The sequence below is a fragment of the Lynx rufus genome, unplaced genomic scaffold (genome assembly GCF_022079265.1).
Source record: "Lynx rufus isolate CCGP_SWC_20201006 ecotype Redwood Valley unplaced genomic scaffold, mLynRuf1.p SCAF_4, whole genome shotgun sequence".
Lineage (NCBI taxonomy): Eukaryota > Metazoa > Chordata > Mammalia > Carnivora > Felidae > Lynx > Lynx rufus.
Genome location: NW_025814856.1, coordinates 145,231,306 through 145,249,729, shown reverse-complemented (window position 1 = coordinate 145,249,729; position 18,424 = coordinate 145,231,306). Strand labels below are relative to the sequence as shown.

General features: G+C 42.1%; 1 protein-coding gene across 1 annotated transcript in view; it reads right to left on the bottom strand.

Moving 5' to 3' along the window:
• Positions 1 to 18,424, bottom strand: part of SND1 (staphylococcal nuclease and tudor domain containing 1) — a 424,279-nt gene that overhangs the window by 145,490 nt on the left and 260,365 nt on the right. Inside the window, exon 15 of the mRNA XM_047094810.1 lies at positions 6,711 to 6,852. Coding sequence (XP_046950766.1) covers positions 6,711 to 6,852 — 142 coding nt within the window. The remainder of the gene's footprint in view (positions 1 to 6,710; positions 6,853 to 18,424) is intronic.

The window sequence follows — 18,424 nt, the reverse complement described above, 5'->3', positions numbered from 1 at the left end:
ACTCTCCTGGTATGTTGCCTATGCTTTTCACAACTCCTTTTTATTTTTCCTTGTTCAAGTTTTGCACATAGCTGTCTACACTATTAGACTAAAAGCTATTCAGGGAAGCAGAAACTGTCATATTAATTTATGCATCGCCCATAATCTACCTATCAAAGACTGCTTTTTCTTATAGTGGGCTTACAAAATCTTGGCCTCATTAAAAAAGTCTCCCCTAACCCGTTTATTGCGCTAATGTTTTCCTCACGAGTGGCCCTCCAGGACATCCTGACATGAACATAATTCATAAACTTCATACAATGGTATCTTTAAGAGTGAAGAACTAGTGCAGCTCCAGAAATGGGCATGTCAAGCTGCCCATTTCCGGTACTGGGACCCAACTGAAAGCAAGTAGGCGGTGGAGACAGAACCAAACTGGCCAAGTCCCAAGAGAGAGAATACCCCACTTTACAAATACCCATTAAGTTGCAATTCAATTAAAGCATCTGAAAGGAATTCATAAGTATCAGCAGACCCCATAATTGCTTAATTAAGGATAGAAACCCAGCAAACACAACCACGTAACAGCCTGATTCATTAGCACCTCTGTGATAGCAGAATGGGATTTCTCACTCAAACATACATCGGTTTTAATTGTGTAATTTGGTGAGGCACTGGTAATCAATGGGGATCCACCATTCCTGGGGCCAGGAGATGGGGATGATATTCCTGTTCACCTTCCCTTTTCTCTCTCATTTGAAGTTTTTGGTCTACTGAGAAACAGACAGTTGTTATTCCTATTAGAACTGGTTGTGGAGAAGAGGCGTTAAAAAGAAAGGACATGAGCTACTTTACTGAAAGACATTCAGGGTGGAAGGACACACGGTCGAACCTTTAGTTCACCCACCATGCACATCAAAATTTATCAAACCCTAGATATCTAGAACCTTTTTTCACTGCCTTCCTTGTCATAATGTAGCTGCACTGGGAAGTTGTAATCAGAGAGAGAGAGAGAGAGAGAGAGAGAGAGAGAAATTGAAAAATGCCAAAGGGCAGGCAAAGGGAAGTCTCACTTTCTAGTCTTGTTTCATATGACTAGGTAACTGGTTAATTAAAAGTCACCTACTGTGATCTACATGGGAACCCCCTGCCAGGTGGCTGCTGCCTTCTAGGTGATTTGTACCATGAGTTCCAACCAAGACGACTGGCATCCACACTCCAAACCTACCCGAGTCCACAATTCCTCATACATATTGCTGTCCTAGCTTCAGGAACAAGGAAATGCAAATGGGGTGAGCTCAGTGAGTTAGCGAAAGATACCAAATAACCTGATATAAGACTACCTGGATTACTTTGCACTGCAACCTCAAATTATTCTTTTATAATTCGGGCATTTGTTTACCAGCACTACCTGGATACTTGCTCTGCTTAGCCAACAGGACTACATGCCTTTAGCATGACCCAGATACCCCAGAGCTAAGAAAGTCATTCAAAATGAGGCAATGTACTATAAAGGTCATAGCAATGACACACTCTCCATGCCCACTGGTGCCATTAAATAAAAATGTGAATCAAAGGCTAAGTGATCTGCAAATACGTGCACTTCACTTGTCCCTTCAGACAAGGAAACTAAAATGTGAAACACATGACAAGTGAAAAGAAATGAAAACCAAAGAGTGGGGGTAAACTGCTTTTGTTCTAATGGAAGGAAAAGCACGGAGTGCACTAAATGCTGGATAGGAAAAAGGATGCTCTTAAACAAATGCAGGCTGCCCAGGCATCTTGGCTTCTCTGCGAACTCAAGACAAGACCTGACTGTGATCGCCTCCGTGAAAGAAATAAGTGTGCACAGGAGGAGGCCACAGCAGCAAGCAGAGGGACTGTCAACAGTCTCCGTTCTGATGGTGTGAGGTCACCTGCTCACCGACCAAACCTAAGCCAGGTGCTCAAAGGACTAAAGGGCGATAGCTATCAGGAGGCACTGACCTGTTAGCTACAGCTGACTTTGCCCAGCCCCACCTGCCATCCCATCTGACCAAGCAACCATTCCGCATACAGGGGTGCAGGAACCGTGACAGAGAGGCCAGCTGGCTTGGGCCAAATGCCACTCCCTATCAAGCTGCGGGGCCGTCTGCCCAAAAAAGGCCACATGAAAATGGAAAATATCCAGCCCACCTTCAAGTCCAGAGGGCTCTCTGAAAAGGCTGGGATTAATGAGAGCAGCACATATGGGATTGCTGAACAATTCCCTTGACTTTCCCCTTGAGAATCACAGCGCAAGCTCCCTCCTGGCTGCAGAGAGACACTGTTTCCAGCAGAAAGCCATTCTTCCATGATGTAGGGCACATCCACCCTCACCTGCAAAGCCACATCCACCCTCACCTGCAAAGCCGTGCAACGAGGTTCACTGAACCAGGTGAACTGCCCCACAGTGTGAATGTTGCATCTGTGTCTACACCCACGTTCAGTGTTCTTTGTAGTTGGTGTCTCAGGGGACCAAGGGTCCCCTCCTCTAAGGACACTCCCTCCTCCCTGTTCTCTATCCATCTCATTCCTTCGGTCTCCTTTAGGTCATTGCTCTGCTGATAATTTCCTTGCAGCCTTTCTTCATTTCTTGTCCTCAGAATTCAGACCAGTGCATCTCATGCTCCCTATGATATTTTCTCATCCATGCTTTTCATATCCTCATTTGCCAAGAAGATTTTGTTAAGTTTTACCTTCTGTAATTGGTGCTATGAAAACCACCCGGGGGGTGCCTGGGTGGCTCAGTCAGTTAAGCATCCAACTTTGGCTCAGGTCATGATCTCACAGTTCGTGAGTTCAAGCCCCACATCGGGGTCTCTGCTGTCAGCACGGAGCCTGCTGCCCCCTCTGTCCCCCTCTCTCCCTGTCCCTCCCCTGCTCACAGTCTCTCTCCAAATGAATAATAAACAGAAAGAAAGAAAGAAAGAAAGAAAGAAAGAAAGAAAGAAAGAAAGAAAGAAAGAAAGAAAAAGAAAACAATAGGTATACTGAATAGCTTTTCCAACTACAAGCCAGGTTCTGTTCTAGTCTTGAGGAAGAATTATGGTTATAAAAGCATTCAAGTCGCTGACATCCTTAGGTTGTTACTGTGACCCTTTAGCTTTCATTTTTATGCATTCCTTTTGCATTCTCTGTGAGAATTTTGTAACGAGCACTCTATTTTTGATTTTGTTCCTCATTTCCCACATTTACACCCTAATCGCCTGTAATCTGACTTTAGCTGAATCAAGTCTGATGAAATCGCACCGACAAAGGTCATCTGTGACTTACTAATTGATAAACAGTATAAAACTGCTTCAAAGTTTTTACCGACTTGATATTTTAGGTAAAATCTGACACTGATGACTCCTTGGAATTCTTTCCTCTCTTGGCTTCCTGAACATTACTCCCAGGATTCTCCGCCTAATCCTCTGACTACCAATTATCTGTTCCTAAAACCAATTCTTACTTTTGTGTTGCCCGTGCTGGTGGACGTCCCAATGTGCCCAAACACTCGAGCCTTGGACGAGTTACTTCCCTCCTACCCTCAAAGACACCCCCATTTCTGAACCCCCAAAATCCAGTCCTTCCCTGAATTACCAAGTCTTTCTCCTAAATATTATTCCGACCTCTCCTCTTCTTCACTGCCAGATTTGAGGCCTCTACCCACCCCTCTTGCTTCTTAACTGCTTTCTCAGCCTCCAGCCTCATTTACTCCAATGTATTCACCAAAATAAACTTCCTTTAACACAGGTGTGAGCATGTCACTCTCTTGCTCAATACCCTGAGTGACTCTGCAGGTCCACGGTATATCCCGTCTGCGTTCGCATCCTCATCCCACCCGAACCCCTCAACTCTTCATACTCCACCAAGACCAAAGGGGTCACAGTTGTCTGACACACCGAGATTATCAAACCTCTACACCTTTGTATTTAGAACGTGGCTCTTCCTCCTTTGCCCCTCCTGTGCCAGCACTGCAAACTCTCATTTGTCCTTCAAAACACAGCTCAGGTATCAGCTGCTCAGGGAGGCCATCTCTGATCTTTGTCTACGTAACCACTTATTCCCTCCTCTGTATTACTTGTGTGCCTTGTAAATACTTCTCTCACCTAGTGCCCAATACTGCAGTTTGTCTGCATGTCTGTCTTCCCTCTAGAGTGTCCCGACACCCAGGACCACATCTTACCAGGATGTAGAGTTGCTTGCTCTAAACTCAAAGGGAAAAAGCCAGGGGCCTTTCCTTCAGTGAGCTTTCTGCTCATTCAGCAGGAGGCTAGAACAGTAACTTTCCTTGATTTATTTCCATTTCGGGTAGGTCAGCGTCCCCAGGGTAGAGCCAGAGCCCTGTGCATTCGCACTGTACAAGTATACCATTCCATGTAAGAGTTAAGAAAAGCTCTACTTGTGAATGAATTCACCAAGTCTTTGTGAGAGGAAGGGGAAGGAAACATATTTATGGGATAATCCACTTTATGACAGGCTTGTTCTGAACTCTCTGTACATGTCATTAAACCCTCACAAAAATCCCAAGAGGCAACAAACGCTCTAGTTAACTGAAGTGTAAACTAAGGCTTCAAGAGAGTAAAAACCTCCCTGAAGTCACCTGCTTGTGCAGATTCAAACCGAAGCTTGCATGCTCTTACAACTTTTCACCGTCCTGTATCCTTGCTAGGTTTCTAAAGAAACCAGAAGATGCGGAATATAACCGCAGATAGTATGGCAGGAGAAAACTGTAAACGCTTCTATTTTATCATGTATTTGCCTTGGTAATCTATCTTTCAAAATATATGTTAATGCAGGCACTGTCTTTTGAATTGCTAAGCTTAGAATAATGCCAAGTCCACACAGGAACTGGCTGCTGCAGAGGCGAGTGACCAGGCTGCATGAGTCTGGGTTTCAGTGGGTTGGAAACTGCCCCAGTGAACACTCAAGCAACACATATTCTACTATACATATATAGCAGGACAATGCCTTTCTGGCAGGTGGCTAAAGTCCAGAACAGTCAAGCAAGACAAATGCTCCATGGGAAAGAAAGTACAACCAGAAGGGTTCTGCGGAAAAAATCCAGCCAGGATAGGTCTAAGCTCTGAGCTGGCTCCACTCAGGTCGTTTTGAGTTTAGAAGCCAGAACTTCAATGTTTTCTTTCCCCTATAAACCTGTGGCCAAGCTTCCCAGAAAGAATGATCCTTTTTCTCTTGTTCACCTCAGGGATAAAGCTCCACACTGCCAAAGAGGACACTTTTGTTTTGCAGGTACAGACCAAAGGAGAAGCCGAATATATACTTCAAACTCTGTAACAACAAGAATTCACTGATAAGAAACTTCTCCGCTCCGGAAATCTTAAGCAAAGGGCACAGATGGCCTCTCTCACACACTGCCACACTACCCCTCGGTGTACCCCTGCCACACTCACAAGAGCACAGCCCTCCAGTGTGGTATGGGTTTGGTTTGGTCCTTCCTTTCTGCAGCTGCCTCTGAGCTTCATGTCATACTTCAATTAGTCCCTTCAGAAAGCCTGCAGAGCTGTGCAGTGATCATTACCTTCTAAAGAGTATGAGAGAGAGCCTCAGCCAGAAGTGGCGGCCCAGCAGCAGCAGTGAGCGTCACGGCCATGTGTTTGGTGAGTGATTTATCTCACATAACAACCCATTTAGTGAGGGCCTGGGGGAGGCCCTTATCCAGAGAAGAAACTCTCGGTGCCTTCTAGGAAAAGGAGGCTGAGGCAATCTGGCAGGGGACAGCAAGTGTGGCTCCCATTTCTCTTCCCCCGTGGCAAATTCTACTCAAGAATCCAACAGAAGGAGTGCTGAGGGAACAGAGCGGCAACAGAAAAGGCGACGTGCACCAGGAGGACACGGCGGAATATGTCCTTTGTGAGTGAGTGAATGCTTGTGTGTACAGGAGAGGAGTGTGGGGTGTTGAAGTAAAATGACACTTTCTCTCAAAGAGCACAGTCTCTGCGAAGTACTGACTAGAAATAAATAACTTTATTATCTGCCATCAGGGAAGAAATAAAGCAGTCTGCTCCTTGAATGCATAAATGTAAATTGCTCGAAGAGCACAGTTGATACAGAGTCTTACTGGGTTGTGAAATATTAAGCTACTAGAAGAAAAGATAGGGTAAGAGAGATGCACGTTCAGTCAGCAAAGAAAGGGTGGCTTGCCCTTGCGTGTCAAACTTAGTGCAACAGAGAAATACTATAGATGCAGGAGTCTGTGAAGGTAATGTCATGTCTGAGTTTTCACAAAAGATTTGGATCCTAATGACACCTGAAAAGAATAAAAGAGAGACAAAGGGCACTGCCTAGGGAGATACGAGGGGAGGGTATGTCAGCCCTTTGGGTGATTGCACACGACTAACATGACAGGCGTTGTCTACCCCAGATGGGAAATAACCACTGTGAGAATTCCATCAAGATTTTCCTTTGTCTGGAATTCCCTTCACTCAGGCTGTGCAAGGATACATTTTTAAGCTACTTTTAAGCTACTCTACTCTTCTACCCTGTGGTTGGTAGAAATGAGGAACAGGGAGAGGGCAGTGCTGGGTCTGCCGTAACAGAGGGGTCAAATCTACAAATTTTGTGTTCACGTCTCAATTAGAGACTAAAACACCTAGATGGGTTCAAGGTCCTATCCACAACACAAGGGAAAGGAAGGCACATGACCTCCATGCAGGACTTCTGAGCTCCAGGAAGAATTATCAGGACACAGAACACACAAGACTTACCCGCAAGCAAGAATGTGATAAGGCAAGTTTCCTTTGGCAAATACAGCTTGAGACGAGAACCACTGAAGACATATTCCACCACAGCTTCCGAACGACCTGCCCGCTGAAGGAAGGGCAGAAACTGCTTTGCTTTTTGGGTATCCTAGTGGATAAAAGAAAAGAATCGTTAGAAAAAAGTAATAGAATCTGAGCAAATGATTCTTTCTCTCTGTTCTAGGGCAAAAAGTCTGGCAGACCACAGGAAGCTCGTCGGCAAATAACCCTAGAAGATCAGACTATTCTGAAACTATGACATAGGCAAGATACCCATGTGATGTCAGAGGCTTCCAGAACATTCCGTGTGCTTTCCTCGATTCTGTTCCTATGCACTCAACGGATATACAAGTTAGGAAAGTGCTTTTAAATGAAAATGTCACTCCTCACAGGATGGAAAAAAGGGCTTTTCTCCCTTCAACATAAATTGAGGGGAGAAGACCAATACTAACGTTCCTTGGAGGTTAATTTAACCTTTAATTATCATTAAAAAAAAAAAAAAAAGTGACTCCCAGGCTGTGTTACCAAAAGCCCCTTCCCAAGAAACTCAAAGTAGTTCGCCTTTAATCTTCAGTAGGTTATGTTGATTCAGAGCTCACTGTTTTTGAACGTGAAGAGTGCAGCCTTCTTTGGGTGCCTGTACAGCAAGCCTTATTCTACAAGCTTTTCAGGGGTGAGCTGGGACCTGGGCACACTGTTCCTGTTCCCAGCCTGGGAAATGTCTAACAGTAGGACATGTTCATGGGGACCTATATCACATCAAGTCAGCATGAATAATTATAGAAACAAGAAAAAACACAAAACTGCATAGCACTTTAAAACTTTTTTCACGCACAAAACACAAAGTGCACGCACTCTACCGTCAAGAGTAGTCAAGAGTAACCAAATCACGGACATTTTGAACCTCAGAGCTATCAGCTACAGAACTCAGTTTTCATTCTCTCTCAAGCTAATTAGACAAATGATAGAGTAAGCAAGAATCAAAACATCACACTGCATGTGCTGGGGGAATAGTCCGCGGATGTCAGAATTTCCAAGGTTTTCAGCCCAGCCAGAAGAACTGGCAACTCCTTCTGAGGACAGCAAGCTCTGCACACTTTCCTGACTCCTGCGACACAAGCAGTCTGCACTCGCCAAGCTCTTCCTTTCTAACTCTGCTCCTAGCAACAGAGCTATTGTATCTAAATTAATGCACATTAGATAATGAAAATTTAACAAGCCATCAAGTATTTGAGAGCTTTCACAGCAGCCAAAGGGGGCTCCTCTCATTCAGAAGCAGTGAGGTAGGCTGCGATGAAAACAATATTTATAGTAATGAGATTCATCCTTCCCTTCAAACAGATTCTCAGAGAAAAGGAGAGACAGTCATCATTCTCGGTGTCTCTAATGGCACACTGGTAAAAGGTAAGGTAACAATGAGCTTTAGTGGGCTGGGAACTCCCCCAGTGAACACTTAAGCAACACATATTCTACTATACGTATACAGCGGGACAATGCCTTTCTGGCAGTTGGCGGAAGTCCAGAACAGTCAAGCAAGACAAATGCTCCATGAGAAAGAAAGCACTACCTGATTAAAATCCTTTTGCCACACTAGTCTAAATCTGGGACATTATTCATGAGCTGAGCCAGTAAGTCAACAACAATTATCAAATTGATTATCGCAAATCACGAGGCAACTTAATGTCTCTGAAGAGAGGGCCTTTCCCCTCATAACTGCAGTCATCTATATTTTTCAGAAACAGACTTTTGCTCATTGTCTTATGGATGTATTTATCTGGAGGGAAAGAAAGGTGCTTATAGGAATGACAGCAACACACACACACACACAGATATTAATACAAAAAGAAAGTTGGAGCAGACTCTCACCCTATTTTGCTAGAGGATTACCTACTTTATCAAGAGAGATAATTTCTCAGACTGGGAACCAAGGAGAAACAAAAGGTACCTGACTATCAGCCATGTAATAAAACAAAATACATGTTCCTGACTCCTCCTAAGTTTCAATCTACAATTTAAGTCCTAATCCAGAGACAACATATGGGAAGATGGCAAAGAGAATGTGACATGCCACTGATTATGACAAAGATTAGAAGTGAAAGCCAAAGACGACAACTGAAGGCATGAAAACAAATTTTAAAAGCCTACCACAACTGTCCGTATTTACTTCCAGAGGCCAAACTGCAAGACAAGACACGGAGCTCCCTTATCCTCTTGAGGCAAGTGTTCCAAAGGCTTGAAGATGATATGCCTATGAACCACCCGTTAAGGGAAAAGATGGAAATTTTATTCAAGTTCATAGATTCTTAAGAATAAAAAATTCTTATAAAGTCAATTAAACTGAATGTAAGCACCGGAGGATGTCAGCTCTTTCAAATCCCCATCCCAGGCAGACAATGGTGTCTGTCTTTCCTTGTCATGTCGACTGCTTCCTTTGCTTGGCATGTTCCTTTTCAATACAAAAATTCTTAAAAACCTGAAAATTTGTTTCAGTGGCTCAAATGAAAAGACTGGTAAGTCAGATTGACAAGTTCCCTCAGGTGATGTAGCCATAAACCATTCCCTGCTAATTTAGCTATGGGATTTATTTATTTTAGAAGTTCTGACTGTTATCACCATAAAACTGACTGAACGTGGCTAAACTCTGGCTTTCCAAAGAGCCCGTGCAAGTACGTACAGCCATGTGCTTTTCAGTCTTTCACACTCCTTTCTAAGGTTTCAACACTAGGTAAGTAAGAGAAACTAGATTATGAGGAACAGTAAAATAAAGAGCAGTTTAGGTCCCACTGAGGAGTTGAAGATGCCAGGTGGACCTTAAGGACAGTAAAGTGAGAAAGTTCAAATGACACCATTAACATGACATTTGATAGTCTCCAATAATCCTGAAGGAGGACCTAGTGAGATTTAGTGAAACCAAAGGTTTCTTTATAACATTGTACTCCAAAATGTATTTTTAAATTTAAAAATTATAGGCCTCAGATTTAAAGAGATAACAACGTTCAGACTTCTGGCACAGAAGGCTCGTTTCGAGGTAAGAATATTCGGTATTAAATACTTCTGTTTTGAAGTCTGGTTGCAGAGACTCTCATCCTCAGGTTTTCCATGTTGTGACTCATGTACACGAGGCCTGGGAATCTACTTGCCATAGTTACCTGGCCTGACACTGGCTCAAGGCTTTGAGAATCCAAGCAGATAAATTAGCTATAGTTTTCTGTACCAATATTCCCCTCCACTGGTGTAAATAATCAAGAAGCAACTGTACTTCTGAGCAGGTGAGTCTTTTTTTGTTGCACTGCTAGTTTCCACATTACCTGTGCTCCAAAACAAAACATACATAAGCATTTTCCTGTAATCCTAGAAGAGCTAATTTTAGGTTGCATTAGCTACATTTAACTTGCTATCGTGGATGGCATCTCTTTAAGGAATGTTTCTGCCTCCTCAATAAACCTTGAAATTGAGAAAGTAATGATGCAACAAATGTGCCTGGGGTGACTTCATTTCAAAGGATGTTGATATCTATACCTCCAACTTATAGGAATGGGGTTTGGAATGACCCCAAAGAAAGGCAGGATGACCCTGAGGGAGAGGGAAAGGTTATAAAGACACCATCATTATATACTCCTAGGCTGTCCTCACTTCCGGCCCGTTAGGCTAAACCTCTTCCAAATGCAGGCACATATGTCAATGCCTGTAAGAAACTCCCTTCAGCAGTTAGACTGCAACTGGTCTCTACAAAGTACCTGCGCTGTGTAAGCAAACACATTTAAGATCATTTAGTACAATGAATTATCAAGTTTGGGAGAGCGGGCAGGCTGGGGGCAGAAGAGGGCAAGGGCAAGGCAGGGGCAAGGCAGAGGCATGGCAGGCATAGGACAGCTCCACGGTACACTACTCAGACACCCGTGGCCTCTGCATCCTAGAAGAGCACAATTTACATAGATCAAAGTTCTGTGAATTCTGGAACAGGCTTGAGGCTGTCAGATTGTACTAGAAGTTTAGCAAAGTGAATTCTAGGATTTTTCCACTGAAAATATCCACAGAGTAGGCATTAACAGTAACAGTTACTGGCAAGAAGCAAACATCCCAACACACAAAACAGTGCAGGGAAATGGGAATCAGAGTAAACCTATTAGTTAACCATTAATCAGGATTATCGTGAGCAGGTCTCAAAAGGGAACTGCTAATTGGTTTTCATCATCGCAGTCGCTCTTAGATTAACATCACAGCAAAAAGAACTAAAAACAAACACGTGTAGAGCTTATTAGGGTACCGAGGGGGTGCTCCACTAGCGGTTGAGCAACTCAATTTGAAAGAAGCCCACCAACCTGACCGAAGCTGCCTGGCTTTCGCCCCCTCCAGCAAAGGAGGACCCTGCAGGCCCTGACCCGAGGCTAACGGGCCCCAGAGCACAATGCTGTTTGGGTGCAACCAATCATAATACTGAAGTGGCAGAATCTGTGTATACAAAAGAACAGGTAACAGATACGAGGGGAAAAAAGAACGGGGAGATCAGAATAGCTAAGGACAGGACCCAAACACACTCACGTTTTAAGGCATATTGTGACAACTCATCGCCACAGTTATATAACTTTTCAGGGCTCCTCACACCAGGAGGATTTTTCCTGCAGCTGTGTGGAAGACAAAAAAGTAGTACATCCCCTACTAGAAGGGCAAGAAAGTCACCCATCACTCCACACTCTTCCTCTTTCTCACAACCTGGGCTCTATGGCCCCAGTTGACGTTTCAATTCACAGAATGAGGCTATGGTTCTCCATGAGGAAGCAGCTGTGCGTACAGAGCGATAATCTCTAGATAAAAATGGGGCCCCAGGGGAGATGCTTGGGAGTGCCATCCAGCTCCAACATTACAACAAAGCACTTAAAAATTTGCAACCAACCTTCCCTGGTTGGTTATTGATGTTTCTTGGTGAGGTGTGTATGAGGGAACCGGGGGCAGAAACATCAGTGAGGTGCAAGTTTAACAGGAATGAAGTGAACATAGCAGAGAACCTAGAGAAAAACACTTTGACTACAACACAAAATTATAAGGAAACAAGAAAAAAAAAGGCGCTAGAGCCAGGCCATCAATAATCTTTCATTAAGTGCTGTCTGTAGTTTATAGTTTCTCACACTATTTACCTCCTTGGCACTAAACCTCACTCAGGCCTCCAACATGGCAGAGCGCAGGAGAAACAATGTCTTGTGCTCTGGGCTCCACTCCTGGGAGCATGAAGCAAGAGGACAACTGCAGGAGCACTGAGCTGGAAGACAGCTTTGAGCTCAGGAGGCTGGCGCTCCAATGGGTGGCACCCTCAACAGAGAACACAACCTTCCGTTTTCCTCCCTGACTTTACCCCTCTACCAATTATCACGTTAGGACGACCCGGCTAAGCAAAGCTTCCAAACTTGCAAACCAAGGACAGATCAAAGGGCAGAAGGAACTTCTCAAACTGTACAAAAGCCGCAGAGCATGTCAGCGCAAGTGTGGCTTCATGTCCCAAATATGGAGGAAAAGATATTTCTCTGCAATCAGACTTGAAACTTTAAGGATGTGCCTGTCGCCCTCAGGAACCCTGCAAAGGACAGGTGTCCATAAATATTTCTATTTGCTTGGTCTTGTCTACCACCTATTTTTTTTTCCCAAAAGGTCCAATACTGATAAAAGAAAGCAGCTCTTGGTGATGAGAAGACAGTGCCTGTGCTTAGAAGAAAAATGGGCAAAGCAGCATTCTGATGGACAATCATGGCAGCCTAAGAAAAAAGTCGAGTCGCGTTACAGAAATAGATTAGGGAGCCCCAGAATATTGTCTGGACTTCATCCGTAATCACCTCAAACTGGAAATAGCTTTTAAGCTCCCTCAACAGGGGATGGAGAAACCAGCTGCAGCCCACTCACACAACGGAATGCTACTCTGCAGTAACAAGGATGTAGGCAACAACGTGGACGGATCTCAAACGCATGATTCCCTTTATGTGACACGTCACGAAGTTAAGCTGTAAGGACAGAAAGTAGATCAGTGGCCACCAGGGACTAGGGGAAGGGCTACAGGTTGACTCCCAGGGGCCAGAAGATTTTTCTGGGATGATGCAATAGTTCCATTGTCTTGACTATGGTGATGATTACATGTATTCATTGGTTCTCAAAATGTACATGTTTATCAAAACTCATAGAATTAGATACTACAAATGATACATTTTAGGTATATAAATTATACCCAAATTTTAAAAATGAAAAAATTGGCCTAGACTATGAAATATTTTAATTTTTAACTTAAGAAAACTTTTTTCCCTAGTCAACGAATTTGTAAGTAGCTCAGGGTAACCAGTTCAAAATGAAACACTTGTTATGCTTCAGATAAACTAACTATTCAATGAATTAAAGTATTTTTAAAAATTCAAGCAGAAAACAGTTTAGATGAGATAAATCATGGGGTTACAGGAAGGAAAAAAAAGTCTTATCGGTCTCCCAAAAGCAGCATAAGAAAGTATTAATTCTTGGGTAATGGCTAAAGGAAAGCCTGAGGTCATCCTCAATTGGCTATACAGAGGAAATGTTTTGTTCAAATAAAGTACTACTAAGTACATATCTCCATTGACATTTTTTTCCTACCTTGAAATAAAATCATGTGATATGGCTTACTGTGAATAAAATAATATCCAATTCTCTATCAAATGAGAATTCTATACTGGCTCAGAGATTATTCTTTTATTGAATGACTTTCAATTTCCCAAATTTAACCAGCTAAAATTATACTGTGATAACCATTCAATTTAACCTTTAGAAATGAAGTCATTGCCTTTTAGTGGAAAAATCTGCATTTTTATCATCAATAGAAAATACAATGCCCTTGGCTTATTCTACAGGACTTTTTTCTTTTATGGACTGTAAGTTTAGCATAGAAAGAGCAGATGGTGGGAGAAGTAACTATTTACCTAATTAGAATAAACTATCAACAACCCAAGGTTGCTTTTATCTGACCTTCAATCCACTTTCTCTAACTTGGATGAGGTGTGGAGCCCATGGAGGCGGCGTGCCAAGGAACGTCCTTCCTCAAGTCTGCCGGTCCACAGAACTATCTCAAACTTATGATTTGGAATTTGTGAGGTCCAGAAAAGTTTCTAAAATAAACCCCACCTTCTTTCCCCCATCCCGAACAACCCCTTTTCCCACTTCTCCATATTCTAACTTCCCAACAAATTATTACGATTTTTCTTAAATCGATATTCAGTGTTCATTAAGACTTTGTTACATTACAGCCCCCCCCCCCCCCGAATGCTCCCCTCCTTCCTCCTGCTGACTTCTGCAAGGTGGCCTGTGGGGCCTGCGGCACAATGGATGTCCTGGGTCTTCTCTTCACCAAGACCCTGGAAATTCCCTTCACATCCTATCCTGGGTTGTATTTTCTAGATCCACAACTTCCTCTTTCTTGGTTTACTTCCTTTCTATTAAAATAATAATAATAATAAAAATTGTATTTCATAAAAATGTCTTCACTCCCTGAGGTCAGGTAAGTAAATATAGTATTGCTTTTGAAACACTATTCTCTTCGTAAGTACTGAGTCAACAGATAAATTCCTTTCATTATCCATCAGCATAGTAATAAGGTATCTAGAGGAGCTTAACACACTGGAAGACTTATCTTCCAATTATTTTCAGGTTAAATATTTCTCAAAAAAACATGTTATTTATCCGAATTGTAGACATCTAATTTGTAATAAATAAAGTATTAAATTGATTTAAAAATATACAGGTGCCATTTCTATTTTAAACTGGTAAAAATAAGCACAACCAATGATAACAGAAAAAGACCATTTACGTTAAAAAAACACTGTGCTGTTACTTTTCTAAGAATGAAGTGATGACTCTTTTTATAGGAAAACCACAGTAGACATCCTGAACATTTTTGGAAAAAGGACATGCAACTGATCTAAAAACACAGCTTACACATGGTTAGTGACAATGAGAATCTAGAACAAAGCACACCAACCAGTCTACTGTTCTGGATGTCAATTATAAGACCACGACTAAAAACAAAACTAACAGGGGCATCTGGGTGGCTCAATCGGTTAAGTGTTCGACTTTGGCTCAGCTCATGATCTTATAGTCTGTGAGTTGGAGCCCTGCATCGGGCTCTTTGCTGACAGCCTGGAGGCTGCTTCAGATTCTGTGTCTCCCTCTCCCTCCGCCCCTCCCTCGCTCACACGTGGTCTCTCTCTGTCACAAAGAATAAACATTGAAAGAAAATGACTAACAGGTTTGAAATGTATTTTTCTTTAAAAGTTTCAGATCAATTTTTGTCACTTCCAAAGTTTCTATAGGCAAGAGGTAAGAATTTATTACAGAAGCAGAAAATGGCTTGAGAGATAATTAAAATACTATGTGCAGAGTAAAGAATTTAAAAGACAGTCTAATGAAGCACAGGTTTCATTTCATGGGCAAATCAAGAACTCAGGGGTAAGGAAATTAATGGCATGCTAAACTCTACCCCACCTGAGATAAGAACTTCAGAAAAAAATAGGGGAAAGAAAAAAATCAGCAACCTGTGACATAAAATTTAAAATCAAAAGAAATATTATAAAAAATTAGAGGACTAAAATTGAACATTTCTGCCTGGAGACATACCAATTTAGATCCAGTGAATCTTAAAGTTTTTTTATTAGGTCTAATTTGTTTTCTTGAAACCCACATTTTAAAAGAGTTAACAAAAATAGATAATTTTTAAATGTGGAAGAGAAAGTTCTAGTTTTTGAGACACAGAGAGAAATGGCAACTAATTTGTTTATTAGTTGTTTGTAAAAGTTTATTATTTTTTGAAATGTTTGTTTATTCTGAGTGAGAGAGGCAGAGAAAGGGAGAGAGAGAATCCCAAGGAGGCTCAGTGCTCTGTGCAGAGCCTGAAGTGGGCCTTGATCTCAAAAACTGTGACATCATCACCTGAGCCGAAATCAAGAGTTAGACACTCAACTGTGCATTCAGGTGCCCTAGTAAACATTTATTAATAATTAAGACAGGTGATCAGTGTTTTGAAGAAGAATGTATCAAACCAAAAACCTATTATTTTCTCAAAAAAGATTTACAGATGCTGATGTTTAAAAAAAACTATACGCTCTCCTTTTGCTTAAGTTTCTAATTGATGGGATTGTTGTAAGAAAATAATTACAGACTATAAATTAGCTAAAGGAATCAAATGTTTATGAAAGGAAAAAACAATCCAAATAAACTAAATACCCAAGAATCTTAAGCTGATTAAATAAATTATAGTGTATCAAGAAGACATAACACCAGGTAGACATTATAAACATGGTTCAAGGGGCACCTGGGTGGCTCAGTCAGTCAAATGTCCTACTTTGGCTCAGGTCATGATCTGCAGTTCATGAGGTCGAGTCCCACTCTGGGCTCACTTCTGTCAGTGTAGAGCCTGCTTCAGATCCTCCACCCTCCTCTCTCTGACCCTCCCCTGCTAGCACTCTCCCCAAAATAAATAAATTAATTAATTAAAAATATGTTCAAAAAGACATTCATTTGGAAAAATATAATTTACTGGAAAAAGTAATTAAGCACCTACTATGTGCCAGGCACTGTTCAAGGCACTAAAGTTTCTCTCCTAAAAATAGCTTACATCATTTAAAAAAGGGGCAAAGTGGGCAGAAAAAAAAATTTTAGGGGCCCCTGGGTGGCTCAGTTGGTTAAGCATAGAACTTCAGCTCAGGTCAAGATCTCATGGTTGGTGAGTTCAAGCCCTGCTTAGGACTCTGTGCAGACAACTGAGAGCCTGGGGTCTGCTTCGGATTCTGTGTCTCCCCCTCTCTCTCTGACCTTCCCCTGCTTGCACACACATTCTCTCTCAAAAGTAAATACACATTTTAAAAAATTAAAAAAAAAAAAAACTACGAATAAAACAAAGAAATTTTAACATAAACCCACATTTTGGTAAACAGATGTATTTTTATTGAAATTTTTTCAATTTTTAGAGTAGTGGTACAGGTCATTTTCTTCTTTTGGCTTATTTATATTTGCTGCATTTAATTTTTTTTTTTAACGTTTATTTATTATTGAGAGACAGAGAGAGACAGAGCGTGAGCAGGGGAGCGGCAGAGAGACAGGGAGACACAGAATCTGAAGCAGGTTCCAGGCTCTGAGCGGTCAGCACAGAGCCCGACGCAGGGTTCGAACTCACAAACTGCGAGATCATGACCTGAGCCGAAGTCAGACACTTAACCGACTGAGCCACCCAGGCACCCCAATATATTTGCTGCATTTAAAGCCAAAAATTTTGACACATAATTTGTGGTATAAAAATGTGTAAGTTTTTGTTTTCAAAAGAAAATAAATTAACATTCAGTGCTGATTGTGAGTTTATCTGGGCAGAGCTGAATCAGATCAGATAACTGTCTCTCCAGTTTTTGAGCCAAATTCAACATTTTTCTCAAGTGATAAAAGGCTTAAGTCATAATGAAACTACTCTTTTAGAAAAGGGTAGTTAGAAACATAGTGTTTTGGGGCACCTGGGTTGCTTAATCGGTTAAGCATCCAACTTCGGCTCAGGCCATGATCTTGCGGTTCGTGAGTTCAAGCCCTGCATCAGGCAGTGTGCTGAAAGCTCGGATTCTGGAGCCTACTTCGAATTCTGTGTCTTCCTCTCTCTCTGCCTCTCCCCCACTCATGCTCTGTCTCTCTTACAAATAAATAAACATTAAGGAAAAAAAAAAAAAAAAAAGAAATGTAGTGTTTTGAGTGTACTTAAGAATTCTAATACTTCCCAAAGAAAATTACAGATTTAACCCTGCCTAACCTAGTGACTATGCAATCCTGGTATGACGTAATCATATGTGGATGTTGTATCGGGATTCTAGAAGTAAGACTCTGAGGATCTAACCTACCAATGGAAACGATGTACCCCAGAACGCATGGGTGATGGCAGAGAATTCAAAGAGTTTTGATCAAGATACCCGAAGAAATTTGGAGGACCTCACATCACTGTCCTGTCTTTCTCTATGAGAGCATATGTAATTATGAATGCTTTGCGTTTCTCACTGATTGAAAGCTACACAGACACCATCATTATACACATTTATCTATTTACTATTCCTAGGAAACTCCTAAAAGTGAAAGCATAGAGCTGTAAGACCTTGTTCCTGGGGATAGTCCAGTTAAGAGGACATCAGCTCTTATTCCCTATGCCCATTCATTTCACGGAAACTGCTCTAAAATCACCAGTAACTGGTGTTATTAAATCCACTGGACAGTTCTCAACCTTGAAGCAGCACAATCAAGTCTTGTGTTGTAAGACTCTCTCCTCTCAGTTTCTAGGAGTTTCCTCTGACAGCTCAGGAACCACCTTTTCAAGTTTCTCTGGCAGGTAATGCCCCCCGCCTCCCCCCACCAAGTATGATCTTTAAATTTTGGAAACAAGGGGCTTGGCCTAGGGACTCTTCTCTTAATATTCTCTGGGAATTTTGTGTGTGTGTGTGTGTGTGTGTGTGTGTGTGTGTGTGTATCCCCAACAGTTTTAAGTTCATGCATGAAGCACAGGCCAATTTTCGGGGATCTGGACCATGTGAATGGCTCATGGGTACCGCAACTTTAACATGTCCAGAAATTCTTAATTTTTCCCCCAAATCTGAACCATCAGTGTTTACCACATGGGAAAGCAGCACCACCGATCACCAGTTATTTGTACTCAG